The following is a 27106-nucleotide window of genomic DNA, read 5'->3' as shown; positions in this document are numbered from 1 at the left end:
AGACATAACAAAAATCCTGTTCAAAATAATATAATTACTTTTAAAATGCAAAACACAAAATAAATTAAACATTTAACACAACATCATCATAATCAACATATCCAAAACATATAAAGAGAAATAATTCAACCACACAGCTTATAATGTAAGTATCAACCATAGCCTATATGTAAAATAAGAATCATCATGATATACTTCACACACAAGAGTGCGGCACCAAGACTAACAAAAATCAGAGCTAAAGGATTAAATACGGAATTCACGAAAAACTTATAATACAGAAAAAGAATATCAGAGAAAATTTCTGAGAATGAAATATTAGAAAACGATAACATCTGGGAAAAGCTGGAAAAAAAGATAACATGATTAACGCAGCAACAAAATCACTTGGAGAGAGAAAATTAACGAATACTAGCATATCAAAAAAGAACAACCCATGGTTTAGATAGGAAATAAAGATAAAATATGAAAAAAAGAAGAAAGCGCTCTGACAATACAGAACAAAACAAACAGAATAGGCATACTACCACTATAAACGAATCAGAAACAAAACGAATAATTTAGTCAGACAAATAAAAAGCGAAGACTGGCAGAGCTTCTCAAAACAGACGGAAGACGTCTTCTAAGAAATACAAAAACAAATATGGAGAATGATCAGAGGACAAAGAAAAGAAATGAACTAACTAATAAAAACGAAACACATTCAGAAGAAAACGTGGGCAGAGTACGTTTGATCTCTATTTGCTAAAGGTGACGATAATGAACCACCAAAACCTGTAGTGACGACAAACGGAGAAATAAACATTGAGGAGGGAGAGGTACAGGACGCATTAAGGAAATTAAAAAATAGAAAATCACCAAGAGAGGACAGAATATCGAATGAACTCCTAAAGTACAGAGGACAACATCTGACGAACCAACTATGAAAACTAATTCAAGAAATAATAGAACACAACAGAATACCACAAGAATGGAGATCAAGCATCCTAAAACCTCTCTTCAAGAAGGAAAAAATCGGATCCGGAGAATTACAGAGGAGTTATTTTATCAAACACAATGAAGTTATAACATTAGCAGAAAAACAACAAGGTTTTAGACCGGGAAGTTCAAGCACCGACGCTATATATAATGAGGCAAGTTCAAGAGACATCATTAGAATACAACAAACCGGCATATTTGTGTTTCGTGGACCTTAAGAAGACATTTGATACGGTCAAATTAAATTATGTTATCCATTTATTATACACAAGGGAGGTACTTGTAGGAATAATTAAAACGATCGAAAATATATACCAGAATAACACAATAACGGTAAAAGTAGAAGAAAAACTAACTGACCCAATTGAAGCTAGTAATGGGATAAGGCAAGGGATGAAATAATAGAAAAAGTAAGAACTAAAAAAGGATACCGAATTGGAAAAAAACCAATTAAAATAATCTGCTATAAAGACGATGCAATACTAATCTCTCGAAGAGAACATGATTTACAACGTATGCTGCGCCAATTCAATATAATCGCCAGAAAATTTGACATGTTAAAACAAGTGATGCAAGTTTAAATATCTAGGCATCAGGCTATGGAAAGCTCAAAACAGAAGTGGAAGATCAAGTGAATACAGCAAACAAAGCCGCAGGTTGCCTGAATGAAACAATATGGAGAAATAAAAATATCGGAAAAGAAATGAAAGGCAGAATTTACACAACAGCCATCAGCAATAATGACATACAGGCAGTATGGCAGTATAGGAAGTATGGCAGTATAGGAAGTATTCTGCTGGCAGCAGAAACACGACCTCATACAAACACGACAAAAAGATTGCTATGCACAGCAGAGATGAAAAGTCTTCGAAAAATCGATGGTAAGACACTATGGGACCGAGCTAGAAGTACAGATATACGACGGAGATGCAAGGTGGAAAACATTAATATCTTGGTAAGAAACAGAAAAGTAGAATGGGACGACCACATAAACCGAATGACAACAAATAGAGTAGTAAGGACAAGGACGGCCAGAGACGGTTCCCCAATGAGAAAACAATTAGTCGGACGACCACGAAAACGATGGAACGATAACTTACTGGAGGCACATTGAAAGAACAGACAGTCGTGTCTAGAAAAGAAGAAGAAGAAAAATAAGAAAAAGAAGAAGAAGAAGAAGAAGAAAATTGAAGAAGTAGAAGAGCTTATAATACCATCCTTATTCATATTACTATACCTATGGTCAATCATAATAATTATAAACTATCAGAAAAGAAAAATAGATGAACGTTATCTATAACTCGGAGCATAAGATAACATACAGTGAAACATGCGCAAGAAGAAATTATAATACCATCAGCAACCACTGTCTAATAAAAAAAGGGAGTGGGACAATAGGAAATAATGGTACAGAACCGACAAACATGGAAGGCAATAGTAAACGCGGCAAAGACTCACGAAAGTTGTAACGCCATTGATGATGATGATAAACCACTGCCTATGCTGTAATGATGAATAATAATAATTAGCAAATTAAATGTATTACTAATATGCTAATACTTACCATTCTGCAATTTTCTTATGGCACCTCAAAACACTATTTTCTATATCTATAGGATGATACCTCATCCCACGTAGCATAATCGTCTCATCTAGAGCACCAACTACAAAAACTGCGTCGTGCAATTCGGGTGAGTCGGTAGGTACGACATGATGTGAAGAACCTAAAGATTCATTGTCACTTTCTCTACTAATTATTGTTTCGTCGGTAACAGCATTTTCTGACATTTCTGTTCTTCGTAAAAAGCCTAAATATCCTGTTCTGGCATAAACTTCCCCGGTGTTTCCTAAAAAGACAATAAATAAAATTGTGAACTTAATATTGGACTTATATATCCGGTATTCATATGATAATGATATTCTTGATGTAGCAAATGATGGTATTCATAGATCTAAAAAAAGCCTATGACAGCATACCACTAAGTAGATTTTGGCTTGAAATGAAGGATAACGGCCTAAGTATACATCCTAATAATATCATAAAGTTTAGTTAATATTTAAAATAGGATTTTGAATGCTCTTATCATTAAGGGTAACTTAAATCAGTTAGTTCCCATGTTAGTTATCGAGCCACGTCAATTTAAATAAAAAGAATCAGATAATATTGAAAGCTACTCAAATCCACTTGAATATCCAACACCAAAACTACTAAATTCATAAAACTTTGTTAATCTAGCGTGAATATATTTGGTAAAATATAGATATATACTAAAATCACAATAAAGACGCACTAAAAATAAACAAACCAAGACACGTTGAATGTTATGAGGAGCACTCCCGAATCATGATTTACAATGTATAAACTTAGTAAATCATGATTTGGGATTTTCATGTACATCCATTATAAATTATGATTTGGGAGTGCTCCTGGAACATTCAACGTGTCTTGGTTTGTTTATTTTCATTGCATCTTTATTGTGATTGTAGTAAGTCAATATTTTTCGAAGAAATATTCTTATTGTGTTTTTTAGGAAATTATTCCCTTTTTTACTAACATGAAATAAGTAAAATAGTGTATTCCATATACCAATCTTATTGTATAACAAATGTACATATATCTAACATCCTTTGATACAGGCACTCGAAATTCCAAACGTTCGATTAATTGTTATAATTCATCATTGTTCCCGAAAACACCAACAGGTGATTCTCGAATAACGTTTAATGTTCTCAAAGTTGCATCCTTCTTCTTCTTCTTCTTCTTCATGTGCCTTGTCCGTTCCAAACGTTGGCAATTAACATGGCTATTCTGACTTTGTTTACGGCAGATCTGAATAGTTTGGCAGATGACAATCCGAACCATTGCCGCAAGTTTTGGAACCACGAGTGTCTCATCCTCCCTGGATCCCTTCTGCTGTCTATTTTCCTTTGGATAATTAGCTGCAGTACTCTATATTTACTGTGCCTCATAACGTAACCAAAGTATTTAGACTTTCTCTTCTTTATAGACCTGGATTCTAACCAAGACAAATATGAATAAACTATCCATAACAGAAAGGGTGATGGAAAGAGCAATGCTAGGTATACTATGACTATCAGATAAAAAGAGAAGAGAGGATATGACAACGAAAATTGCCAAACTCAAATGAAGCTTCGCAGGCCACACTGCTAGACAAAAAACCAACGTTGGAAGGCCACAAAACAATTTTGCAGACCTTACGAAGGTAAACGACCAAGAGGAAGACCACAGATGAGATGGGTAGGCGATATAAAAAGAATAGCCGGAACAAATTGGAAGTATGTGGCTCAGGATAGAGACCGATGAAAAGAGTTGGGAGAGGGCTATGTCCAAACATGGACGATAGAAGGCTAAGATCAAGAAGACGTTAACTAATCAGCACTAATTCGCAACAAGTAGGTACTATAGTATATTCGACTTTTCTACTTTCAAAACAAGGTGATGACTTTTAATGGGAAATAAGCCACAATTTTACCACAAAAATGATTTTATTAACGTTTCGACGCCCAAGTCGGGTGTCGTTGTCAAAATACAAAATAAAACTAATAAAAAAAAATGTTGTTGCTTAGTAAAAAAATCTTCTAATAATGTATTTAATCTTACTCATTTATATCAACAACATTTATATTTATATGACAACGACACCCGACTTGGGCGTCGAAACGTTAATAAAATCATTTTTTGGTAAAATTGTGGCTTATTTCCCATTAAAAGTAATTGATTATAAAAATGCCACAAGAAAATAGCTTCAGAACAACATTAGTAAACTAGTGACAAGAGTATAGTAAGCCGTTGCTTAAATAAAAGAATTTAGTGTTATGAAATTATTTTTAAGTCTACAATTACCCAAAATGACATTTATTACTATAGTGTGTCGTGAAAACCACTGGGCGTACCAAAAAAAATTTGATTAATAGCAAGCTGAAAATGTGTTAATAGCTTAACGGTGTCTAGTCGGACAAACTTTGATGTACGAGAACACTGGAACAGGGGAAGTATTAATTGTGGAACAGTTTAAAAATTTGGAACGTAAGATTACGAAAACGTCCTAAGGTTTTTTTCGGACAGAACATCCAATTGATTTGTTACCCTTTCATTAAACTCTGATTCCTGTCATTTGACATGTTCTTCGTGTTCCACTCATTAAAATGCCCAGTTGGTGATAAACCCCTGTCTGATATTTGCACGCGAGTTTAATCAAATGGTAACAAATCAATTGGAAGTTCTGTCCGACAAAATACATGGAACGTTTTCGTAGTCTGACGTTCCAAATTTTTAACCTGTTCCACAATTAAAACGTCCCCTGTTCCAGTGTTGCCATACATCAAAGTTTGTCCGACTAGACACCGTTAAGCTATTAACAAATTTTCAGCTTGCTATTAATCAAATTTTTTTTTGGTACGCGGGATCCAGGTCTATAAATACTACCCAGAAACTTTCAACTAAGTTTTGCAGGACGAATAAATCAGCCTAAACTTGGCAGATGAGCAACAAGGTTTCGGTTCTGGAAGGTCGTATATAGATGCAATATTCGCCATAAAACAAATTACACAGAAACCACTAAAATACAAGAGACCTGCATTTCTACGTTTGATTGACTTGAACCAAATAATGTTTTTTTTTAATGAAAATTAAATTTTTGACTGAAAATGACTGGATTTCATAAATATCTGTAGATTTGTATCACTTATAATGAAATGATTGTTTAATATCACTGAACCGACACGTTAGAACTACAGTTTCTGGTAAGTTTTCCTTTATGAATCAAATGTGTGTGTATTATTATAAAAAAATACCAGCTGTTTTTTATTTAACATTAACTGCCAAGTTATTGATTCCAATATAGGTTGCATATATTTATATTGGAATAAATGCAACCTATATGCAACCTATATTGGAATCAAACAGCAAATGTTAAGGTTGAGGGTAGGCTAACTAAAGAAATTCAAATCCGTTGAGGAGTCCGACAGGGATGTATCTTATCGCCACTTTTATTTAATCTGTATAGTGAACTCATCTGTCAACAAGCACTCGCGGAAGAAGACGTTGGTCTGATAATAAATGGTGAGACGATCAACAATATAAGATATGCTGACGATACGGTCCTCCTATCGGGAACGCTAGTTAAACTACAACATCTCGTTCAAAGTCTCAATATATACTGTAACAGTTATGGCTTGAAAATTAATTTGAAAAAAACTAAACTTATGGTAATCGCGAAATCAAAAAACATCATAGCTAATATTGTAATAGACAATACAGCGATTGAGCGTGTGTCCTGTTATAAATATCTAGGTGCTTGGATCACAGACGATACTGATCAAACAAAAGTTATGAATACGAATGCTGCGGTGTTATGTCTTTTCCACCCTGTTATATGGAGTTGAGACTTGGACACTAAAACAGTCGACCATAAAAAACATCGAAGCATTCGAGATGTGGTGCTATAGGCGTTTTCTTAAAATATCATGGATGGACCGTGTTACTAACACGTAAGTACTTCAAACTTTAGACAAAAGATGCGAAATTATAAATGAGATAAAAACTAAACTTACGTGCATAGAAATCGGCCCACTTAAAAATTTGGTCATTTTTGATGTCTCATATTTCCTAAACCTGTTGTCCGATTTAAGTGATTTTTTAAACATGTTATAGCCTGATTCTTTAACAATATCACTGGAATAATATTGTTGCTAAATAGGTAAATTTTCATTGTATACCGGGTGTACCAATCAAACTGTGTTTTTTCTCAAAGTTCGCATCACCCTGTGGGATATTCTAGATTCTAGCATTTATAAAATACTGAAATTAAAACCCAACTATAGCCTCACGTTTTCTTAACATTCTATTTTTTTATTCATTCGTTTATGTTGGATAATAAAAAAGTTAGGTACTTTAACAACTAGCCATGTTCTTCATCAATACACGGTGTTTCTAAATAAGTGCGACAAACTTTAAGGGATAATTCTGCATGAAAAAATAATGACAGTTGACTCTATAAACGTATGTCCGCAAATGTTTCGTTTCCGAGATACGGGATGTTGAATTTTTTCTTACAAACTGACGATTTATTTTATTGCTTTAAAACTGGTTGAGATATACCAATGGAATTTGGTGGGTTTTAAGACGTAGTTATTGCACATTTTTTGACATACAATTAATAATTTAATATTCACTATTAGCGCGCATGCGTGTAATATGACCGATCATATTACCCGTACGCACCCTAATGGTGAACATAAAATTCTTAATTTTATATAAAAAAATCCGCAATAACTATCTCTTAAAACCTACCCAATTGCATTTGCATATCTCAGCCGGTTTTAAAGCAATAAATAAATCGTCAGTTTGTAAGAAAAAATTCAACATCCTGTATCTCGGAAACGAAACATTTGCGAACATACGTTTATAAAGCCAACTGTCAATATTTTTTCATGCGGAATTACCCCTTAAAGTTTGTCGCACTTATTTAAAAACACCCTGTATTGATGAAGAACATGTCTAGTTGTTAAAGTACCTAACTTTTTTATTACGCAACATAAACGAATGAATCAAAAAACATAATGTTAGGAAAACCTGAGGCTACAGTTGGGTTTTAATTTCAGTATTTTATAAATGCTAGAATATTCCACAGGGTGATGCGAACTTTGAGAAAAAAATACAGTTTGATTGGTACACCCGGTATACAATAAAAATTTACCTGTTTAGCAACAATATTATTCCAGTGGTATTTTTAAAGAATCAGGTTATAACATGTTCAAAAAATCACTTAAATAGGCCAACAGGTTTAGGAAATATGAAACACCAAAAATTACCAAATTTTTAAGTGGACCGATTTCTATGCACGTAAGTTTAGAAAGATGGTATACTTGGGGCACATTATGAAGGGGGTGAAAAGTACGATCTTTTAAGAAATATCATGCAGGGCAAAATTAAGGGCAAAAGAAGTGTGGGAACAAGAAAAATATCGTGGCTTCACAATCTACGTGAATGGTTCGGGTGCAGTTCGATTGAACTTTTTAAGCGCGCTGCTAACAAAGTCGCAGTGGCCATGATGATTTCCAATGTCCACTAGGAGTGGCACGTGAAGAAGAAGCCAAGTTATTAACGGAAGTATTGCGAGAAATGGACAAAGAATACGAAATTATAAACACAATAAAAATAAGACAGTTACAATATCTGGGACACGTAATGAGGGGACAACGATATGAACTGCTAAGACTGATCATACAGGGAAAGATAAGAGGAGGAAGGAGTATAGGTAGAAGGAGAGTGTCAGGGTTGAAGAATTTAAGGTGCTGGTTTAAACGCAGTTCTATCGAACTCTTCAGAGCAGCGGTAGATAGAGTAAAGATAGTGATGATGATATCCGCCCTCCGATTGGGAGACGGTACTTAGAGAAGAAGAAGCCAAGTTATAATTATTTCGTTATACTTACCAGTAACTAAATGAGCATTAAAGTGATCTCCGTATTCGCTTTCATCCCCATATATAGTAAAGTATCCACTCGCATTATGACCACTTTGTACCCAAATCTCTCCCAAATGGGAATCTCCACACTGTCCCTTAGATTCTGGGTTGGCAATAATAACTTTGACTCCGGGTAATAATTTTCCACTTTCCATTAAACACAAACTATGTGGACTACCTCTTTCGACCAGGCTTACTCTATCGTTTCTAAGAGCTCTCAAATCTACATAAACAGTTGACGGTTCAGGACTAGAAGCACCTTGTAAACAAATAGCAACGTTGACTCGACATCCGAATGACGTAGAAACAGCTCTCGGACTAAGTCCTAATGCACTAAATAATTTTGAAAAACTAGTAGTTAAATTAATTCTTGGTCGTTCTTCGGCTACTACAACACACGTTCTAACGCACGCTAAGTTGATGCCTCGGGATTTGAGCTGATTGACTGAGGAGCCAAGACCTTTTGTGCATAGTTCCATGACTCCATAAGAGCAAAACGTGTCTCTAACTTTGTACTGACTGACCGCAGTAAGCCACAGAGCGGGGTTTATTTCTACTTCGGATGGTGGAATCAAAATAGAATGGTGACCAGAGTAGATACTGCTTAAACACCTAAAAGATAACAAAATTACATAGTTTTTTAGTTAATACCATTACCTACGTTGTATAAAAAGATTAACAATAATAGTCAGTAAAAGTTTAGTACCTACTCGACTTATTGTCATTTTAAGGCCTTAACATAATAACTTGTCCTACTATAACTGTTAATATAAACTATTGCTGTTAAAACGTTTAAGTTATATTCAGCACTGTTGATTTTTTAAAGTTATTTCTATTTAATTTTACGACACTTGGGCCATTTATTGTACAGTATGCGGCAAAATAAACAGTACTGAAATGAATATTGCAATGTTTATGATTATTTATATATCTAGTATACAGTGCTCTTCAGATAAAACTATCTACCTTAAATAACTTTTGAACCACTGATTTTTAGAAAAAACGCAAAAACACGTCAAATAATACTTGAAGGGGGAGACATTATGCCATATGTAAGCTTTCCGTAAAAGGCAACTTCTCACCCCCCGTATCATCCCTTAATTTTTTTTAAATTACTTCCACCTTTTTTATTTTATATTTGGCTTCTCCTCTTTGTACTGATTTCAAAAATGTATAACACAAGAGGTTAAAGTGACTAGTTTATGAGAAAAATAAATACAAAAGCAAGAAAATTGTATTGAAAACAATTATTATTTTTTTAACAATTTTATTACATACAAACATTTAGAATGAACATTTCATTACCAAAAATTTTAGCAATAATTATTCAAAATGACTTGAAATTTTAAATAATTGTTGTTAAAATTTTGAATAATTATCGTTAAATTTTTGGTAGTGGAATGTTAATTCTAAATGTTATAAAACTGTTAAAAAAATAATTTTTATTCAATCCAGTTTTCTTGCTTTTGTATTCAATTTCCCCATAAACTAATCACTTTAAGCATTAAGTGTTATACATTTTTGAAATCAGTACAAAGAGGAGAATCCAAATATCAGATAAAAAAAGGGGAAGTATTTAAAAAAAATTAAGGGATGGTATGGGGGGTGAGAGGGTGCCTATTTCCAGCAAGCTTAAATAGGGCATATTGTCTCCCCCTTCAAGTATTATTCGACGTGTTATTTAAGGTGGACAGTTTTAACTGAAAAAGCACTGTATATAATATAGCCTTGCAAACATTATTCACGACGACGCACGTTCCCGATAAAACAGATGATAATGATGCCCTCTGGCCAGTGGCGGATCTACAGGGAGGGAAAATGAGGAAATTTCCCCCCTAACAAGGTCCAAAATTAAAGAAAAAAATTGTTCAAACATAAAAATATATTAGCTGACATGAAAGCGAAACCACGGAAAGACAAATTCAACCCAATAAATATGCTACTTAGGAAAATTAAGGGAACTTAATCCCTATAAGTTATTATTTATGTCTTTTATGTAATCTGAGTTTATCTTTTTTATGTATTTTGGTTGGTTTTTCATTGGAAGTTCCCCCTAAGGCAACTTTCTAGATCTGCCACTGCCTCTGGCACGAAAAAATCTTTAATTCTGGTCCGCAATTCCGAAATAGCAGACGGTGGATCTGTCTGACTCCTTCAGCATTCCACATATGTACGCATCTGGTGGCGTTAGTTCTTCTGAGTGGCAACTCACAAAATGATCGCGCAGTACTCGAAGAGACTCCCTGGCAGTGTGACAGGTTGTCTCGTCCTGCTGAAACCATTGGTGATTTTAAGCTTGGACCGTTTTCGTGACCTTTTCCGTATGACCGAAAATACTACTCTACCATAAATTTTTTTTCTGCAAAACTGAGAACCATGCTGAAGCACCTAACATTATCACGAAATTCACTTACGTTATAACGACGTTCGGAGATTACTCAGTACGTTTCGGCGCCTGCCACGTACAAATTTGAGGCATACGAATTTCAGTACTGTTTAATTTGGCGCATACCGTACGTTACTATAATTTACTAATGACATTTGCTGGTATCCTATTATGCTACTATTTTGGAATTTTTATATATAGTCGAGGAAATGAAGCATTTTGGCTCGCAATTTTTTCGTCCAGCATGGATTTACTTGAAATTTTCACAGAAGGTATAGTATAGTATAGTTGATCCAAAAGATGGCATAACCCAGACATCCAAAGTGAAAGTTATCCTTCAACACCAAATTGTTCTATATGGTCCACACAATGTCCAGAAAAAAGTCACACCATTTTAAGCGTCGGGTTTGGGGGGAGAGGGGGAGAAATCGGTAAATTCGTAGTTTTTTTCGTTTGTCGTCAATATTTCTAAAACTATGCGGTTTAGCATGAACAACCCTCTATACAAAATTGTTCTACATTAAATTTGAAATAAAACAGACCCCATGCATAATATTTCTAAAATGCATGGTTCCAAAGTTACGGAGGTAGTATAGTATAACTGGTCCAAAAAAGGCCTAACCCAAACATCCAAAGTAAAAGTTTTCCTCCAACACCAAATTGTTCTGTATGGTCCACATATTGTTCAGTAAAAAGTTACAACATTTTGAGCGTCCGGTTTGGGGGCAGATGGAGGAGAAATCGGTAAATTAGTAGTTTTTTTACGTTTTTCGTCAATATTTCTAAAACTATTCTTTAGCGTAAACAATGTTATATACAAAAATGTTCTACATGAAATTTAAAACAAAAAATCTTGTATACATAATTGTTATAACATCAACGGTTCCAGAGTTACGGAGGGTGAAAAGTAGAGATTTTCGATACTTTTTATATTTTTTGGGCAATGTATGGTATAACTATACCAAAAACCCAAACATCCAAAGTGAAAGTTATCCTTCAACACCAAATTGTTCTCTATGGTCCACATAATGTTCAGAAAAAAGTCACACCATTTTGAGCGTCGGGTTTCGGAGGGAGAAGGGGGGCGAAATCGGTTAATATAAAAAGTATCGAAAACCTGCACTTTTCACCCTCCGTAACTCTGGAACCGTTGATTTTATAACAATTATGTATAGAACCTTTTTTGTTTTAAATTTTATGTAGAACATTTTTCTATAGAACATTATTTACGCTAAAGCATAGTTTTAGAAATATTAACGAAAAACCTAAAAAAAACTACTAATTAACCGACTTCTCCCCCATCTCCCTCCCAAACCGGACGCTCAAAATGGTGTAACTTTTTACTAAACAATATGTGGACCATATAGAACAATTTGGTGTTGAAGGAAAACTTTTACTTTGGATGTCTGGGTTAGGCCTTTTTTTGAAGCAATTATACTATACTACCTCCGTAACTTTGGAACCGTTCATTTTAGAAGGGCTAGGCATAGGGCCTTTTTTATTTCAAATTTAATGTAGAACCATTTTGTATAGAAGGTTGTTCATGCTAAACAGCATAGTTTTAGAAATATTGACGAAAAACGTAAAAAACTACGAATTTACAGATTTCTTCCCCCTCTCCCCCCAAACCCGACGACGCTCAAAATGATGTGACTTTTTCTGAACATTATATGGACCATATAGAACAATTTGGTGTTGGAGGATAACTTTCACTTTGGATGTCTGGGTTTGGGTCTAACTATACCATACTAGTAGGGAATAGTCCAAGGATCATTTTCTACTTATATCATGCCGCTGTACGCTAAAAACTTGGGGGTGGTTGCCACCCCATCTCGGGGTGGAAATTTTTTTATTACATTTTAACCATGTAAATAGATGTAAAAAGTAATTATAAGAAAAAAATGTTTGTTACATTTTCTTCGTAAAACTAATATTTTTCGAGTTATTCGCGCTTGAAAGTAACAGTTTTTCGTCGAAAAAATCAACTTTTTTAGAGGGTTTTTTGAGAATACCTCGAAAAATATGCATTTAATAAAAAAACTGCAGATAACAAAATTGTATCTTTTAGTAACACAAACTAAATTCTTTTTCTATAATATCTTTAAGACTAATATAAACCGAGATACGGCATGTTAAAGGTTAGCTTTTCTCGTCAAATGCATAATTTGAAATATTCAAAGCCAAATAACGGGAAAACTTGAATTATCTTTTTTCAAGTATACAATTAAACCTTTCAAAGAATAATAATAAAAAATTTCTAACATGAAAATAGAGCAACTTATGATCAAAAAAAAAGGTCGGTACCTGCTTTTCTCTACGAAAAAATCAGTGAAAATAACCCCCTAACTACTCTCCTAATTAAAAATTGCTCTACACCTTTATGTAATTCCTTGTATATTTGTATTGTCAATACACCCAAGAAGTTTGACCTATTTAAAAGGCCTAATTTTAGAAAAATTGGAGTTTAAAGAAAAATTGATTTTTTTCAATTACGTATTTTTCACCTTTTACTTCCAAATATCTCCGAAAATACTGGAGATACGAAAAAAATGATAGAGTACTAAATTGTAGCTTTTTTAATAACTAAAATTATATTGCGCATAGATTTTCATTACAGTGAATAGTTAACGAGATATAGCTGTTTAAAACCTCTATTTACGAGCAAACACCCCCTTATTCGAGCCTTTTAAACCCACCCCAATTAAAAAGTAAGGGATCTAACGGAATTTAATTTACACAGTCTTATAGTTCTTGAAAAATACTACAAAATCATTTTTGAAAAAACTTTTTATCGCCAAAAATTAAGGAGCTATGTTTATAAAACGAATTTTTTTTTTCGAAATATTCGAATAGTCCGCTTATGGAACATTTTCAATGCATGTATAATACCACAGGACTGGTTCGTATACTGAAAGATGACTTAAAAACTATTTGTATTTGTACTTGTAAATACATATTTGTAAATTCGTATTTTTGTGCAAATAAATGTTTTTGTAATTCTTTAATTCTCCTCTTTTTTCTGTATAGATCTATTAAATTATCTACTTATAAAAATTGTAATGTTCTTAAGGGTGGTTTTTAAGGGTTGAAATATTATGATATTATATCCTAAAGCATAAAACAATCAATATTTTTAGCCAATCAAAACCAAATTTTACCCATATTAAAGTTTACAATGTTTTTATATAATTTTTGACAATAAGGGGTAGTTTACACCCCTAAAAATAATCGAGGCCCTTGAGCATATTATAAAATATGAAGTACAGGGTGAGATGATCCTAATCCCAAAATTTTATGTAAATCGATGCAAGCCGAAATTATTCTTTTAGGATAAGTATTTTTTTATATATAGCTCCAACAAGGGTGGTTTTAAGGGTTGAAATATTATGATAGTATATCTTAAAGCATAAAACAATCATTATGTAACTGATAAGAACCAAATGTTGACAATATTAAAGTTTAAGATGTTGTTTTATAATTTTTTACAAGTAGTTTTTTAGGGGTAGTTTTCACCCTTAAAGAACCAAAAGCATACAACAGCTCAATATAGAAAATGAACTAGAGGGTGAAATGAGCCTAATCCCAAATTTTTGTACAAATTGATGCTGGACGACAAAATTGCGAGGTTTTGCCATGTTTTCAGTTTCATTTCCTCGACTAATAACTACCTAGTAAATAAAGATATCGTAAGTATTAATATAAATATTAACAATATAACAACTATAATCCATCTACAGTGAATAAATATAAAATATGATAACATCTGAGTACTCTGTAACTATTAAATTCAGAATTAATACGCTATTATCTTATTACGAACAATAAAACTTTTGTTTTCAATACTTGCACAAAATTTATTACAAGAATTATTAAAGAATTCAGAATTATGTCTGTATTTTTTAATTTAATAATTTCCATAGATTCTAGTAAACATAACTTAAAACCTTTATTTTGAATATGGAGAATTTGAAATTGTTCCTTAAAAGAATGACTATGATCTAGAAGGTGAAGTGCGTAGACATATAATTCTGAATGACAAACTTGGGACAAACAGCTCTCCACTCGTTAACCTGTTCAGTTAAAGACTTTAAAGTGCAGATACACAGTAAAATTCATCATTTGAGAAAGACACACTGGCGAAACAGGTGTAGAACATTCTCTCTTCTTCACCTATGGAGCTACAGCCCAAGTCGGGCCCTGACCTCCCCAGCATCCGCCTACAAGTATCTCTGTCCTTGGCTGCCCTACTCCAGTTGCCAACCCTCAATATCTCTTTAGCACTCTTCGGGGGGCATCTCTTCGTCTATCCACCTCTTTCTTGTAGGCCAGGGTAATAAGACAAAAATATACCGTGTTCGCGACACTTCAGCACCCAGGGTACTGAAGCGTTTTTTCGACAGGCAATACCATGTCTATTAAGCTAGAAAGACCATTTCATAAGGGAGCCATGAGACACACCCCATATTTTTTTGCTATTTTATTGCTAATTTATTACGCAAATTAAAAATTTATTGCTTCATCCCCTTCAGAGAAACAGGTGGCCATTCCAGCTTAATATTAAGCTAGAAAGGCCAACATTCATATATCCGAAACGAAAGTAGATAGAGAGTTGCTTCCGGTGGTCTATTTTATTGCTAATTAATTGCTAATTTATTACGCAAAACAAAAATTTATTGCTTCATCCCCTTCAGAGAAACAGGTGGCCATTCCAGCTTAATATTAAGCTAGAAAGGCCAACATTCATATATCCGGAACGAAAGTAGATAGAGAGTTGCTTCCGGCGGCCTATTTTATTGCTAATTAATTGCTAATTTATTACGCAAAACAAAAATTTATTGCTTCATCCCCTTCAGAGGTGGCCATTCCAGCTTAATATTAAGCTAGAAAGGCCAACATTCATATATCCGGAACGAAAGTAGATAGAGTGTTGCTTCGGGTGGCCTATTTCATTGCTAATTAATTGCTAATTTATTACGCAAAACAAAAATTTATTGCTTCATCCCCTTCAGAGAAACAGGTGGCCATTTCAGCTTAATATTAAGCTAGAATAGCCAACATTCATATCTCCGGAACGAAAGTAGATATAGGGTAGCTTCCGGCGGCATATTTTATTGCTAATTAATTGCTGAAAGATTGAGTTTACAAGAATTTACAAACTCACCCCCTTCAACCCCTACCGTTATCATCATTCCCCGGAATCCACAAAAAGTGAAAATAACCAGTTTAAAGAGCTAAAACCAAGTACGTATTTTTTGCTCATTAATTACTACATGTCTAAGCCAAAAATGCATGTTTTGCTTCCTCCCCTAACGAGCCACAATGGCTGCAGCGGTTTAATACTTAAGGCTGCAATACTCAACACTCCTATTTCAGGAAAGAAAGCAGATAGAGGGTCGCTTCTGGCGGCATATTTAATTTTTAATTAATTGCTGAAAGATGGGTTATACCAGTATTTACAAACTCACCCCCTCTAACCCCTACCGTTATCATCGTTCCACGGATTTCACAAAGCGTGAAAATAATCAGTTTAAAAACTTAAAACCAAGTGGGTATTTTTTTCTAATTAACGGCTGCAGGTCTACGCCAAAAACCAATTTTTTGCTTCATCCCCTAACGAGAAACAATGGCTACTGCGGTTTAATTCTTAAGCTACAATACCCAACACTCCTATTTCAAGAACGGAAGCAGATAGAGCTACCCTCTATCTGCTTTCGTTACTGAAATAGGAGAATTGAGTGTTGTAGCTTAAGTATTCAACCGCAGTAGCCATTTTTACTGGTTAGGGGATGAAGCGATAAAATCAAATTTGGCGTAGACCTGCAGCAGTTGCTTAGGAAAAAAATACCCACTTGGTCTTAGATTTTTAAACTGGTAATTTTCACTTTCTGTGAAATCCGTTGAGCGATGATAATGGTAGGGGTTGGACGGGATGAGTTTGTAAATTCTGGTATATCCAATCTTTCAGCAATTAATTAGCAATAAAATATAACGCCGAAAGCTACTCTCTATCTACTTTCTTTCCAGAAATATGAATGTTGGCTCTTCTAACTTAATATTAAGCTAGAATTGCCACCTGTTTCTCTGAAGGGGTTGAAGCTATAAATTTGTAATTTGCGTAATAAATAAGCAATTAATTAATAATAAAATAGGCCGCCAGAAGCGACGCTCTATCTGTTTTCGTTACTGAAACAGGAGAATTGAGTGTTGTAGTATTCAACCGCATTAGCCATTGTTGCTCGTTAGGGGATGAAGCAATAAAATCGTTTTTGGTGTAGACCTGCAGCAGTTGCTTAGGAAAAAAGTACCCACTTGGTCATAGGGTTTTAAACTAGTAATTTTGACTTTCTGTGAAATCCGGGGAATGAGAACAACGGTGGGGGTTGGAGGGGGTGTGTTTGCAAATTGTTGTATACCATATCTTTCAGCAATTAATTAGCAATAAAATATGCCGCTGGAAACGACCCTCTATCTGTTTTCGTTCCTGAAATAGGAGTGTTGGGTATTGTAGCATAAGGATCAAACCGCAGTAGCCATTGTTTCTCGTTAGGGGATGAAGCAAAAAATTGGTTTTTGGCGTAGACCTGCAGCTGTTAATTAGAAAAAAATACCCACTTGGTTTTAAGTTTTTAAACTGATTATTTTCACTCTTTGTGAAATCCGTGGAACGATGATAACGGTAGGGGTTGGAGGGGGTGAGTTTGTAAATTCTGGTATACCCCATCTTTCAGCAATTAATTAAAAATTAAATATGCCGCCAGAAACGACCCTCTATCTGCTTTCTTTCCTGAAATAGGAGTGTTGAGTATTGTAGCCTTAAGTATTAAACCGCAGTAGCCATTGTGGCTCGTTAGGGGAGGAAGCAAAAAATTCATTTTTGGCTTAGACCTGTAGCAATGAATAAGCAAAAAATACGTACTTGGTTTTAGCTCTTTAAACTGGTTATTTTCACTTTTTGTGGATTCCGGGGAATGATGATATCGGTAGGGGTTGAAGGGGGTGAGTTTGTAAATTCTTGTAAACTCAATCTTTCAGAAATTAATTAGCAATAAAATAGGCCACTGGAAGCAACTCTCTATCTACTTTCGTTCCGGATATATGTATGTTGGCCTTTCTAGCTTAATATTAAGCTGGAATGGCCACCTGTTTCTCTGAAGGGGATGAAGCACTAAATTTTTGTTTTGCGTAATAAATTAGCAATTAATTAGCAATAAAATAGGCCACCGGAAGCAACTCTCTATCTACTTTCGTTCCGGATATATGAATGTTGGCCTTTCTAGCTTAATATTAAGCTGGAATGGCCACCTGTTTCTCTGAAGGGGATGAAGCAATAAATTTTTAATTTGCGTAATAAATTAGCAATAAAATAGCAAAAAAATATGGGGTGTGTTTCATGGCTCCCTTATGAAATGGTCTTTCTAGCTTAATAGACATGGCAATACCTATAGGAACAAATTATAACTATTTTCTGCGTAGGATCTGGCGGTCATTTTTATTTATAAACAATTAAATGTCAAAAAATGGCTTTTTCCTTTTTTTCAAATCAACGGAAAACAGTAAAACTTATGATTTTTTTAGTACAAATATCTTCGATATTATGGAAAAAGCTTTAAAATGACGTATTACAAAGTTTGATATACTCATTTATTGTTAATATAACTGTGAAAAAAAGTGGGAATTGCAAAAAAACATTTTTTTTCAATAACTGTTGTAAAAATTAGTGTACAGCTTTGAAATTTTTGTCAAATGAGGGTTCTTTGGTGCTTAATATGTGATAAAAATTTCAAAGCGATTCATTCAATTGTTTAAATTTTATTCAAATTGTTTATCCCAGAGAGCACTTTTTGCAATAACATAAGTCAGAAAAAATTACCTTAGAACCATTCCACAGGTGTCAAATGAAAGAGCATGAACTACATTTTCAACATGGTTTAAAAAGTGAATAAAAAATTCATTTATTAGTTATAAATAATTATGCAAAAGTATCGTCAATTTTTCTTTATAAACTTTTTGAATAACTTTTTCCAAAAAAATTAACTTTTTTACCCTGTTTTAAGTGCACAACTACCAAGTAATGTTATTTATATCATAATTGATAAAAAATTGTAATAAATATGTATAATTTCTTATATAACAAAATAAAAAGTTTATAAGGAAAGATTTACGATACTTTTGCATAATTATTTATTACTAATAAATGCATTTTTTATTCACTTTTTTAAACTAAGTTGAAAATATAGCTCATGCTTTTTCATTTGACACCTGTGGAATGGTTCTAACGTCATTTTCTTCTGACATGTTATTGCAAAAAAAATGTTCTCTGGGATAAACAATTTGAATAAAATTTAAACAATTGAATGAATCGCTTTAAAATTTTTATCACATATTAAGCACCAAAGAACCCTTATTTGACAAACATTTCAAAGCTGTACACTAATTTTTACAACAGTTATTGCGAAAATAATTTTTTTGCAATTCCGACCTTTTTTCACAATTATATTAACAATAAATGAGTATATCAAACTTTGTAATATGTCATTTTAAAGCTTTTTCCATAATCTCGAAGATATTTGTACTAAAAAAACCATAAGTTTCCCTGTTTTCCATTGATTTGAAAAAAAAGTGAAAAATGCCATTTTTTGACACTTAATTGTTTATAAATAAAAATGGCCGCCAGATCCTACGCAGGAAATAGTTACAATTTGCTCTTATAGGTATTACCTGTCGAAAAAACGCTTCAGTACCCTGGCTGTTCAAGTGTCATGGAAAAAACCTTATTACCCTGGACTATTGGTCTTCCTAGGAAGATGACATCACCTTGTAATACATTTTGTGGAAGTGTTGAAAACAAAAGTTTTTCAGTGTTTTCTTGTTAGATAAAATGAACTTTCATCAAGTAACGGCCGAATCCATCAGTTATTTAATACGCTACTAAGCAAAAAGCAATCGAAACATGTGAACTTACCAAAGAGCAAATCCTAGGCCACAATATGGGTCTAAACACAAAGCGATGTGCCTACTTGGATACAACTCACATGCTAGTTTCATACTTTTGCATAGATTCGTAACGGCTGCATGAGACATTTTTATACCGGCCAGCATGCCAGTCGTGGAAACGCTAAAATCTAAATATGCCATCATTTCGGCTGTAGGGGCTCTATATGGCACGGGTAATTTTTTCTTAGGCATATCGTCGGTATCCAAAATTAACGGCCATGATTTAATATCGACAACATTGCTGGCTTCTTTTGAACGAAGTAGTTTGATCACAGCCTGAATTGATAACACTAGAACAGACTTCGAGACATCGACAATCATCCTAAAAATGAAATAGGTATGAAAAAAAAAGGTTAAAATCGTTTATAAAAGATATATTTAAAATCCCTAAAAAGGGCTACATCACAATCGCATAACTAGTTTTCAACTGGTTTACCAGTCATCATCAGTGCTTACTTGAGATGTACATGCTAACCACCAAGATCTTCTTTGAACAAGTCAAATCCACAGCTCAGATGTTACCTAGGGCAGGGGTCAACAATTATATTTCCTGAGGGTCCGTTTCGAAAACCTATGACACTTCCGGGGTCCGGAGTTAACACTACCTGTCTGGTTGTATTCGGTAATTCGATAAACAAATCAGAAGGATGCCGTTGCGAAATTTTTTAGGCAAAAATTGTTTTTAACAGTTTTTTAATAAATCCAAAACATCACCTTTTTTGCTCCCGAAAATATGTTTTTAGCATTTTTGGGTCATCTTAAACAAAAAAGATTTTCTATCATTTTTCTCAAAACTTGATAGATTTCAAGTTTTAAGCGATTTATAAACTGAAACATGCGAAAATAAGCATTTTCGAAGCTTGAAAATTCATGTGTACATTATTATTTTTGCGGTTGTCAAGTGCCTAAATTGAAGTTTAAACATTCAATCTAAAGATTCTGATGAGTTATCGGGGTTTATTTCAATTTCGATCGTTTGTTTTTATTGGCGTGAATAAAATATTTAAATGAATAAATAAATAAATCATTAAGAAAAAAAATATGTTAATAATAAATTATAAAATTTTATAAATGTGAAGTATTTGTTGGGCATTTTTTGCATAAGTACGTATAATATGTATAATAAGTGCGACAGAGACGCACTCGCATAAGTCCCGATTACTCGTTAGAATCTTGACATTGAATTTATAACCTTCAATTTACGCACTTCGAAACCTCGAAAATGCGTAGATATTTTCACATTTTTCAGATTTTACATCGCTTATAACTCGAAAACCATAAACTTTTGAAAAAAATGACAAGAGATCTTATTTTAAATACAATTTTCGAGGCTAAGAGGTAATTTTGAATTTGTATAAAAATATTGTTTTACCCGGCATCCCGGGCCCCTTCTGATTTGTCCCCGAAGGGGACATTTTTGAACAGGAATCCACAAAAAAAACCGAATCAGAAAATTTGTCATTCTTTACAAAATTAAATTATCAGTGAGAAGAATGACATTTTTTATTATGTACAACCTGTCTGAAGTTTGGGGTGAGTTTGGTGCAACTGATTCTCATTGGGGAGTTGAGATATTCATCTGTTAGCTGAGATCTGTACCGATTTTTAATAAAGTTCATTCTTGATAAAGCGGCTTCGCACACATAAGTTGAGTCAAACATAATGTACAATTTCATGGCCAAACATTTTCAAAATTGCCAAACGCTATATTCTGAATTTAATGACGGTCCGCACAAAAGTAGCTCACGGTCCGGATGCGGACCGCGGTCCGCTAATTGGTGACCCCTGACCTAGGGCATATTAGTAAAATACTTTAAACATCCACGCTTAATGTAGCATTTTAAACCGATGTTTCCTTGATGGACTACTTTTACAGGGCTTTGACCCACATATTTTTGTAAATTTAGATCTTGGTGGTTAGCATGTACATCTCACGTAAGTACGTAAGCACTGATGATGACTGGTAAACCAGTTGAAAACTAGTTATGTGATTGTGATGTAGCCCTTTTTAGGGATTTTAAATATACCTTTTATAAAGAATTTTAACCTTTTTTTGTATTACATGGTATACAGCCAACTACAGGAAAACTTTTTCCTTGTGGATTTTTTGAAATAGGTATGATTAAATAACGCTATCTAATCTTATAAAAGCCTAATGCGACACGTCGTCATGCAGTCTGTCCGGTACATTTTGTCAATATTTGATAAAAATGAAAATGTACCTAAATAATGAATAAATTCTATAATATATTTAACACATTTTGAAAATTACTGAAATCATTAAACAAAATTTTTAAAGAAAAAAGTTAAAAATTTTAAGAACTTATGTAAAGAACATGTGTAGCGTAATAAGCAGACATAAAATTTCATTAACCCACATATAGTCATAACGCGCTACAAAGCGTGTGACACACACGCGAGTAAGTACGCGAACTTATGGCTCGACGACCTTTTTCGCGCATGTGTCACAGCAAGTACGCGTACTTTAAGTCCGCCGAGTAAGTACGCCGTCGATCCAACAAGTTTGAAATCTTACTCGTAACCCGTACGTGTATCACTGCCACGAGCCGCGAGCATCGAGCCATCATGTTATTGCGTTTAAAGTTATGTTATATTTTCACTAATTAAGCAAATTGCCTAGAAATAATTCAATCGGTTATTGCTGAAAGGAGGCAAGTTACATTTTATAAGTTTTGAGAAAACCGTAAAACACTATTTAAGCTATACTAAATTATTTTTGATTATTTGTTTTTGAGTAAACCTAATTATTTATAGGCTGTTCCTCCTGATGAAAATATTACCCTCTTACATATGATATTTTGTTTGTTTATGCGTACCTTGTATTAAATTAAAATATATCGTCTTTTTTTGTTAGTATTTAAAATATAATAACCCGCGTACTTAAAGTTTGCGTGTGTGTCACACGCTTAAGAAATAGTCACTCGGCATTATTCAAATAACACGCACCGTTATTTATGGTCTTTCGTTTTTGAAATCTATATCTATATAGAGTAAAACCTCTGTTACCCGAAATAATTGGGGGGAGGCCGTTTCGGATAACAAGAATTTCGGTTAAAAATAACATTGTTTTTCGTATTCTTCTTGTATAAAATTACATAGTATTGGAGAGATATAGCTGCAAAACATCGTTGTCAAAGGAAAACACAAAAGAAAATAGATGATTTCTTAAAAAAAGCGCTCTAAACATGTTCATTTTCCTTAATTTGTTGCTTTTTTTTAATTTACTTTTTATTAACGAAATTATTGAATCTGTCAGCCATTTCGCTTAAACGATGTTTCGGTTAAAAAGGTTTCGGTTAACGGAGATTTCACTGTATGTAATAAAAATAAATTAGAGGGACTCAGTAAAAACTAGACGGTGCCAGGAAAAATTAGGAGTTGGGAAAAATTAGAGTATGGAAAAAATGGAGAAAGCAAAAAAAAAACTGAGTCAGAAAGAATCAGAAGTCAGAAAAATTGAAGGGAGCTCGAAAAATTTTGAGGGAGATACGATAAAATATGAGGAAGGCAGAAAAAATTGGGTGTAGTGACCGTTGCAAAGCAATAATTGATTGTATCCTCCGTCGCATGACGACGAACAAAATCACTAGTTTATTAATAATCGTTAATATAAAAATATGTAACTAAATCTACTTGAAGCAATACCATACCTAACAGTCGGTAGAGTTGTTTGCAAATTCTGTGGATGGGGAGGTCTAATCGTAACTGGTACAGCACCAACGTATAAACATCCATAAAAAGCACATATTAAATCAAGACCAGGAGGGAATATGAGAGCTACGTGGTCACCTGTATTAACTTTTCCTTTTTCTACAAGCAAATTTCCTATTCTTTCTGCTTTTTTGTGCAGTTCAGAGCACGATAGAACTTTAGCTACTGCTCCTTTACTATTTAGTAAAGTAAAAAGAATGTGGTCGGAGGTGCATTGGGCCCTCCATCGAAGTATTTCGGCGATGAACTGTTGCTAAAAATAACACAAATATGTAATTACAATTATTATTTCATAAATACTTATAATTTAATAATAACATAATGTTTATAAACGTATTATTAGGTATAAAATCGAGATGTAAAAAAATAGCAAAAAAATGAAAATGAAAATCCTCGGATTACGATGGTCAGCTTTAATTGACATAGAATGAACATAAATTAGAACACCATTTAATTCAATAATAGAAACACGTAAAAAATAAATAGAGCAAAGCAAACAGGAGATGATCATGCTAACGAAATTCGAACTGAAATAAAGAGCTAGTGCGTTAGTTAATGTTAAAAACTATTGTTTTCACCCATTTAAAAAAAATGTGAAAACTTTGAAATATTCACGTCTGTCTGTCCGTCTGTATAGAAATGATGTCCGTCTAAATAGAATTACAAATGTGGTGTCTAATGAAAGCTTATAACACAGGGATTGTATTAAAGGTGAGAAATTTGACCTTGGACTTCCGGTTTTAGAGTTGTAACCGGAAGTACTATTTTAAAGTCGCCGAAATAGAACAAAGGATATACAGTGTGTTTTTTTAATAATTGGAAATATTTTAACTGTAGATTCGTGGGCTCAAATTATTAAGTTTTAGCCCAAATCAACTAGTTCGAAAAGATTCCTAAGGTATCTAGAGCCCTTTGAAAATGGCGCCCTGTAATTAGTTTTTTTTATATCTCCAGAATGCTTCTATTTATAAAAACGAAAACTAGTACGCCTATTTATCTTCTAGAGATAAATCGATTCCATAAATTACGAATTTCTAGTACCGGTCATAGGCGTTCATTTTGAATCTAGTGTCGAAAATGCTTAAAAATTAAAGACACAAAAAATAATGCGATACAATAACTGTTGATCTACCCAAAAAGAACGCAAATGACCGGTACTAGAAATTCGCAATTAATGAACTCGATTCATCTCTGGAAGATAAATACACGTACCAGTTTTCGTTTTTCTACTTAGTTTTTTTTTTTGAAAATTTTTTTCAAATTAAAAATACGAATTTTCAACTCGATTTGTCTAAAAAACGGTGTATATATCCTACTAAATTCACAATTTATGTAATCGATTTATCTCTGGAAGAAAAATAGGTGTAACAGTTTTAGTTTTTCTGAACAGAAGCGTTCTGGTGGTATTTAAAAAAACTAACCACAAAACACACCTTCTTCAAAGCTGCTTAGCTCCCCTAGTTCCCTTAGGCAGCATTTTCGGACTAGGTGATGTGGGCTAATCCTCAATATTTTGAGCCCAGGAATCTACAGTTAAAATATTTCCAGTTATTAATGAAACACCCTATAAGTGTGGTCGGCGGATAAAAGCAAAGTGAATTTTTGCGAAACATTTTTATGTATTAAAAACACCTAAAAAATTATCTGCAGCTGAAATAGAACAGAAAAATCAAAATATTACGTTTAGGTTCATATTATCAAATAGAGTTAGTGATATTTTTCATACTCGCAATTTTAACTTATAATTAATTAATTTTAACTTTAAAATACATAAATTGACTTATATGCTTTTGTCCGCCGACCACACATATTCGACGCGTCTTAGCAGGACGAGAACAAATATGTGTTTCAGGTTTCATGGCTGTTTGTCGGTCCGTCTTTCTGTTTGAGCATATAACTCCCACGTTATTAAAACAGAATGGCAAATGAGCAAATGAGGTGTGGAATAAGAGCTTATAACTCAAAGATGGTATTAGAGGTGAGACATTTGACCTTAGACACCGGTTTTAGAGTTGCAGCCGGCAAGTACTGTTTTAAAGTAGCCGAAATAGTACAAGCGATATATTATTCGACGCGCCTTAGCAAGACGAAAACAAATATATTCTTTCGGTTTTATACATGTCTGTCCGTCTGTCGGTCCGCGAATATAACTCCTACGTTATTAAAACAGAGAGAATGATAAATGAGGTGTCAAATGAGAGCTTATAACCAAAAGATGGTAATAAAGGTGAGAAATTTGACCTAGGACTTCCGGTTCCAGAGTTGCAACCAGAGTACTGTTTGAAAGTTGCCGAAATAGTACAAGCTATATATTATTTGATGCACCTTAACAAGACGAGAACAAATATATATCCGAATTTTATATATCTTTCAGTTAAAATGTTGTAACCGGAAGTGCTACATTATAGTCGCAGAAATAGTACATGTTATATATCAATCGACGCATTTTTGACCAGAAGTTTGACAAAAGACTCAAAATTTGTGAAATCGTATATTAATAACCCAAAGTTCATAAAGAGTTCAAATATCGACTTCCGGCTCTAATTCCGGTCACGTTAGATGAAAATCTAGGACTCACGAACTCCAATTACTTGTTTTACTATAAACATTTCAGCTGTATAAAAACTATATGTATTAGACTTTATAGTTTAATATAATCATAGTAAAAACTATTAAGAAATTAATCGTTTTCGTTTTGATTCAATTCGAGTCTCTTCCCATCCTCTGACACCTGATGTTTCGGAATTTATTCCTTGTCAAAGAGGCTTTACAAGAAGACTGAATTGAACCATAATGAAACGAAGAAGAACTGCAGATATTAAAATATTTGCAGCGGAGTGTGGTTAGACTGTCCTCTAACGGGGAATGATGAAATGAGTGAAAAATAATTTCGACCACGAGTTAAGTAATCTGTTAACCGAGGTACAGTAGTACCGAGCGGTGCCGCTAGGAGAACACTCCAATAATGCGTCTCAGATTACTTTAATGAAACGTGGTCATTTTGTACTCTAAAAACCGAGTAAGGTATGACAAAAAAGAAAATAATCGTTTTCGTTTTGATTCAATTTGAGTCTCTTGCCATCCTTTGACACCCGATGTCTCGGAATTTATTCCTTGTCAAAGAGGCTTTACAAGAAGACTGAAATGAACCATAATGAAACGAAGAAGAACTGCAGATATTAAAATATTTGCTGCGGAGTGTGGTTAGACTGTCCTCTAACGGGGAATGATGAAATGAGTGAAAAATAGTTTCGACCACGAGTCCAGTAATCTGTTAACCGAGGTACAGTAGTACTCTCCAATAATGCCTCTCAGATTACGTTAATGAAACGTGGTCATTTTGTACTCTAAAAATCGTTTTTAGAGTACAAAATGACCACGTTTCATTAAAGTAATCTGAGACGCATTATTGGAGTGTTCTCCTAGCGGTGTCGCTTGGTACTACTGTACCTCGGTTAACAGATTACTGGACGCGTGGTCGAAATTATTTTTCACTCATTTTATTAAGAAATTGTAATTCAAAACTC

The 27106-nt window shown here is 33.7% G+C and overlaps 1 protein-coding gene across 1 annotated transcript in view; it reads right to left on the bottom strand.

The window, feature by feature from the left end:
- LOC114342607 (disco-interacting protein 2) overlaps positions 1-27106 on the bottom strand; it is a 1011532-nt gene that overhangs the window by 111821 nt on the left and 872605 nt on the right. The window contains exons 15-18 of the mRNA XM_050658584.1: positions 23519-23832; positions 19816-20169; positions 8436-9079; positions 2543-2825 (exon numbers count right to left, since the gene is read on the bottom strand). Coding sequence (XP_050514541.1) covers positions 2543-2825; positions 8436-9079; positions 19816-20169; positions 23519-23832 — 1595 coding nt within the window. The remainder of the gene's footprint in view (positions 1-2542; positions 2826-8435; positions 9080-19815; positions 20170-23518; positions 23833-27106) is intronic.

The sequence above is a fragment of the Diabrotica virgifera genome, chromosome 8 (assembly GCF_917563875.1).
Source record: "Diabrotica virgifera virgifera chromosome 8, PGI_DIABVI_V3a".
Classification (NCBI taxonomy): Eukaryota; Metazoa; Arthropoda; class Insecta; order Coleoptera; family Chrysomelidae; genus Diabrotica; species Diabrotica virgifera.
This window is presented reverse-complemented; position numbering and strand designations above follow the sequence as displayed.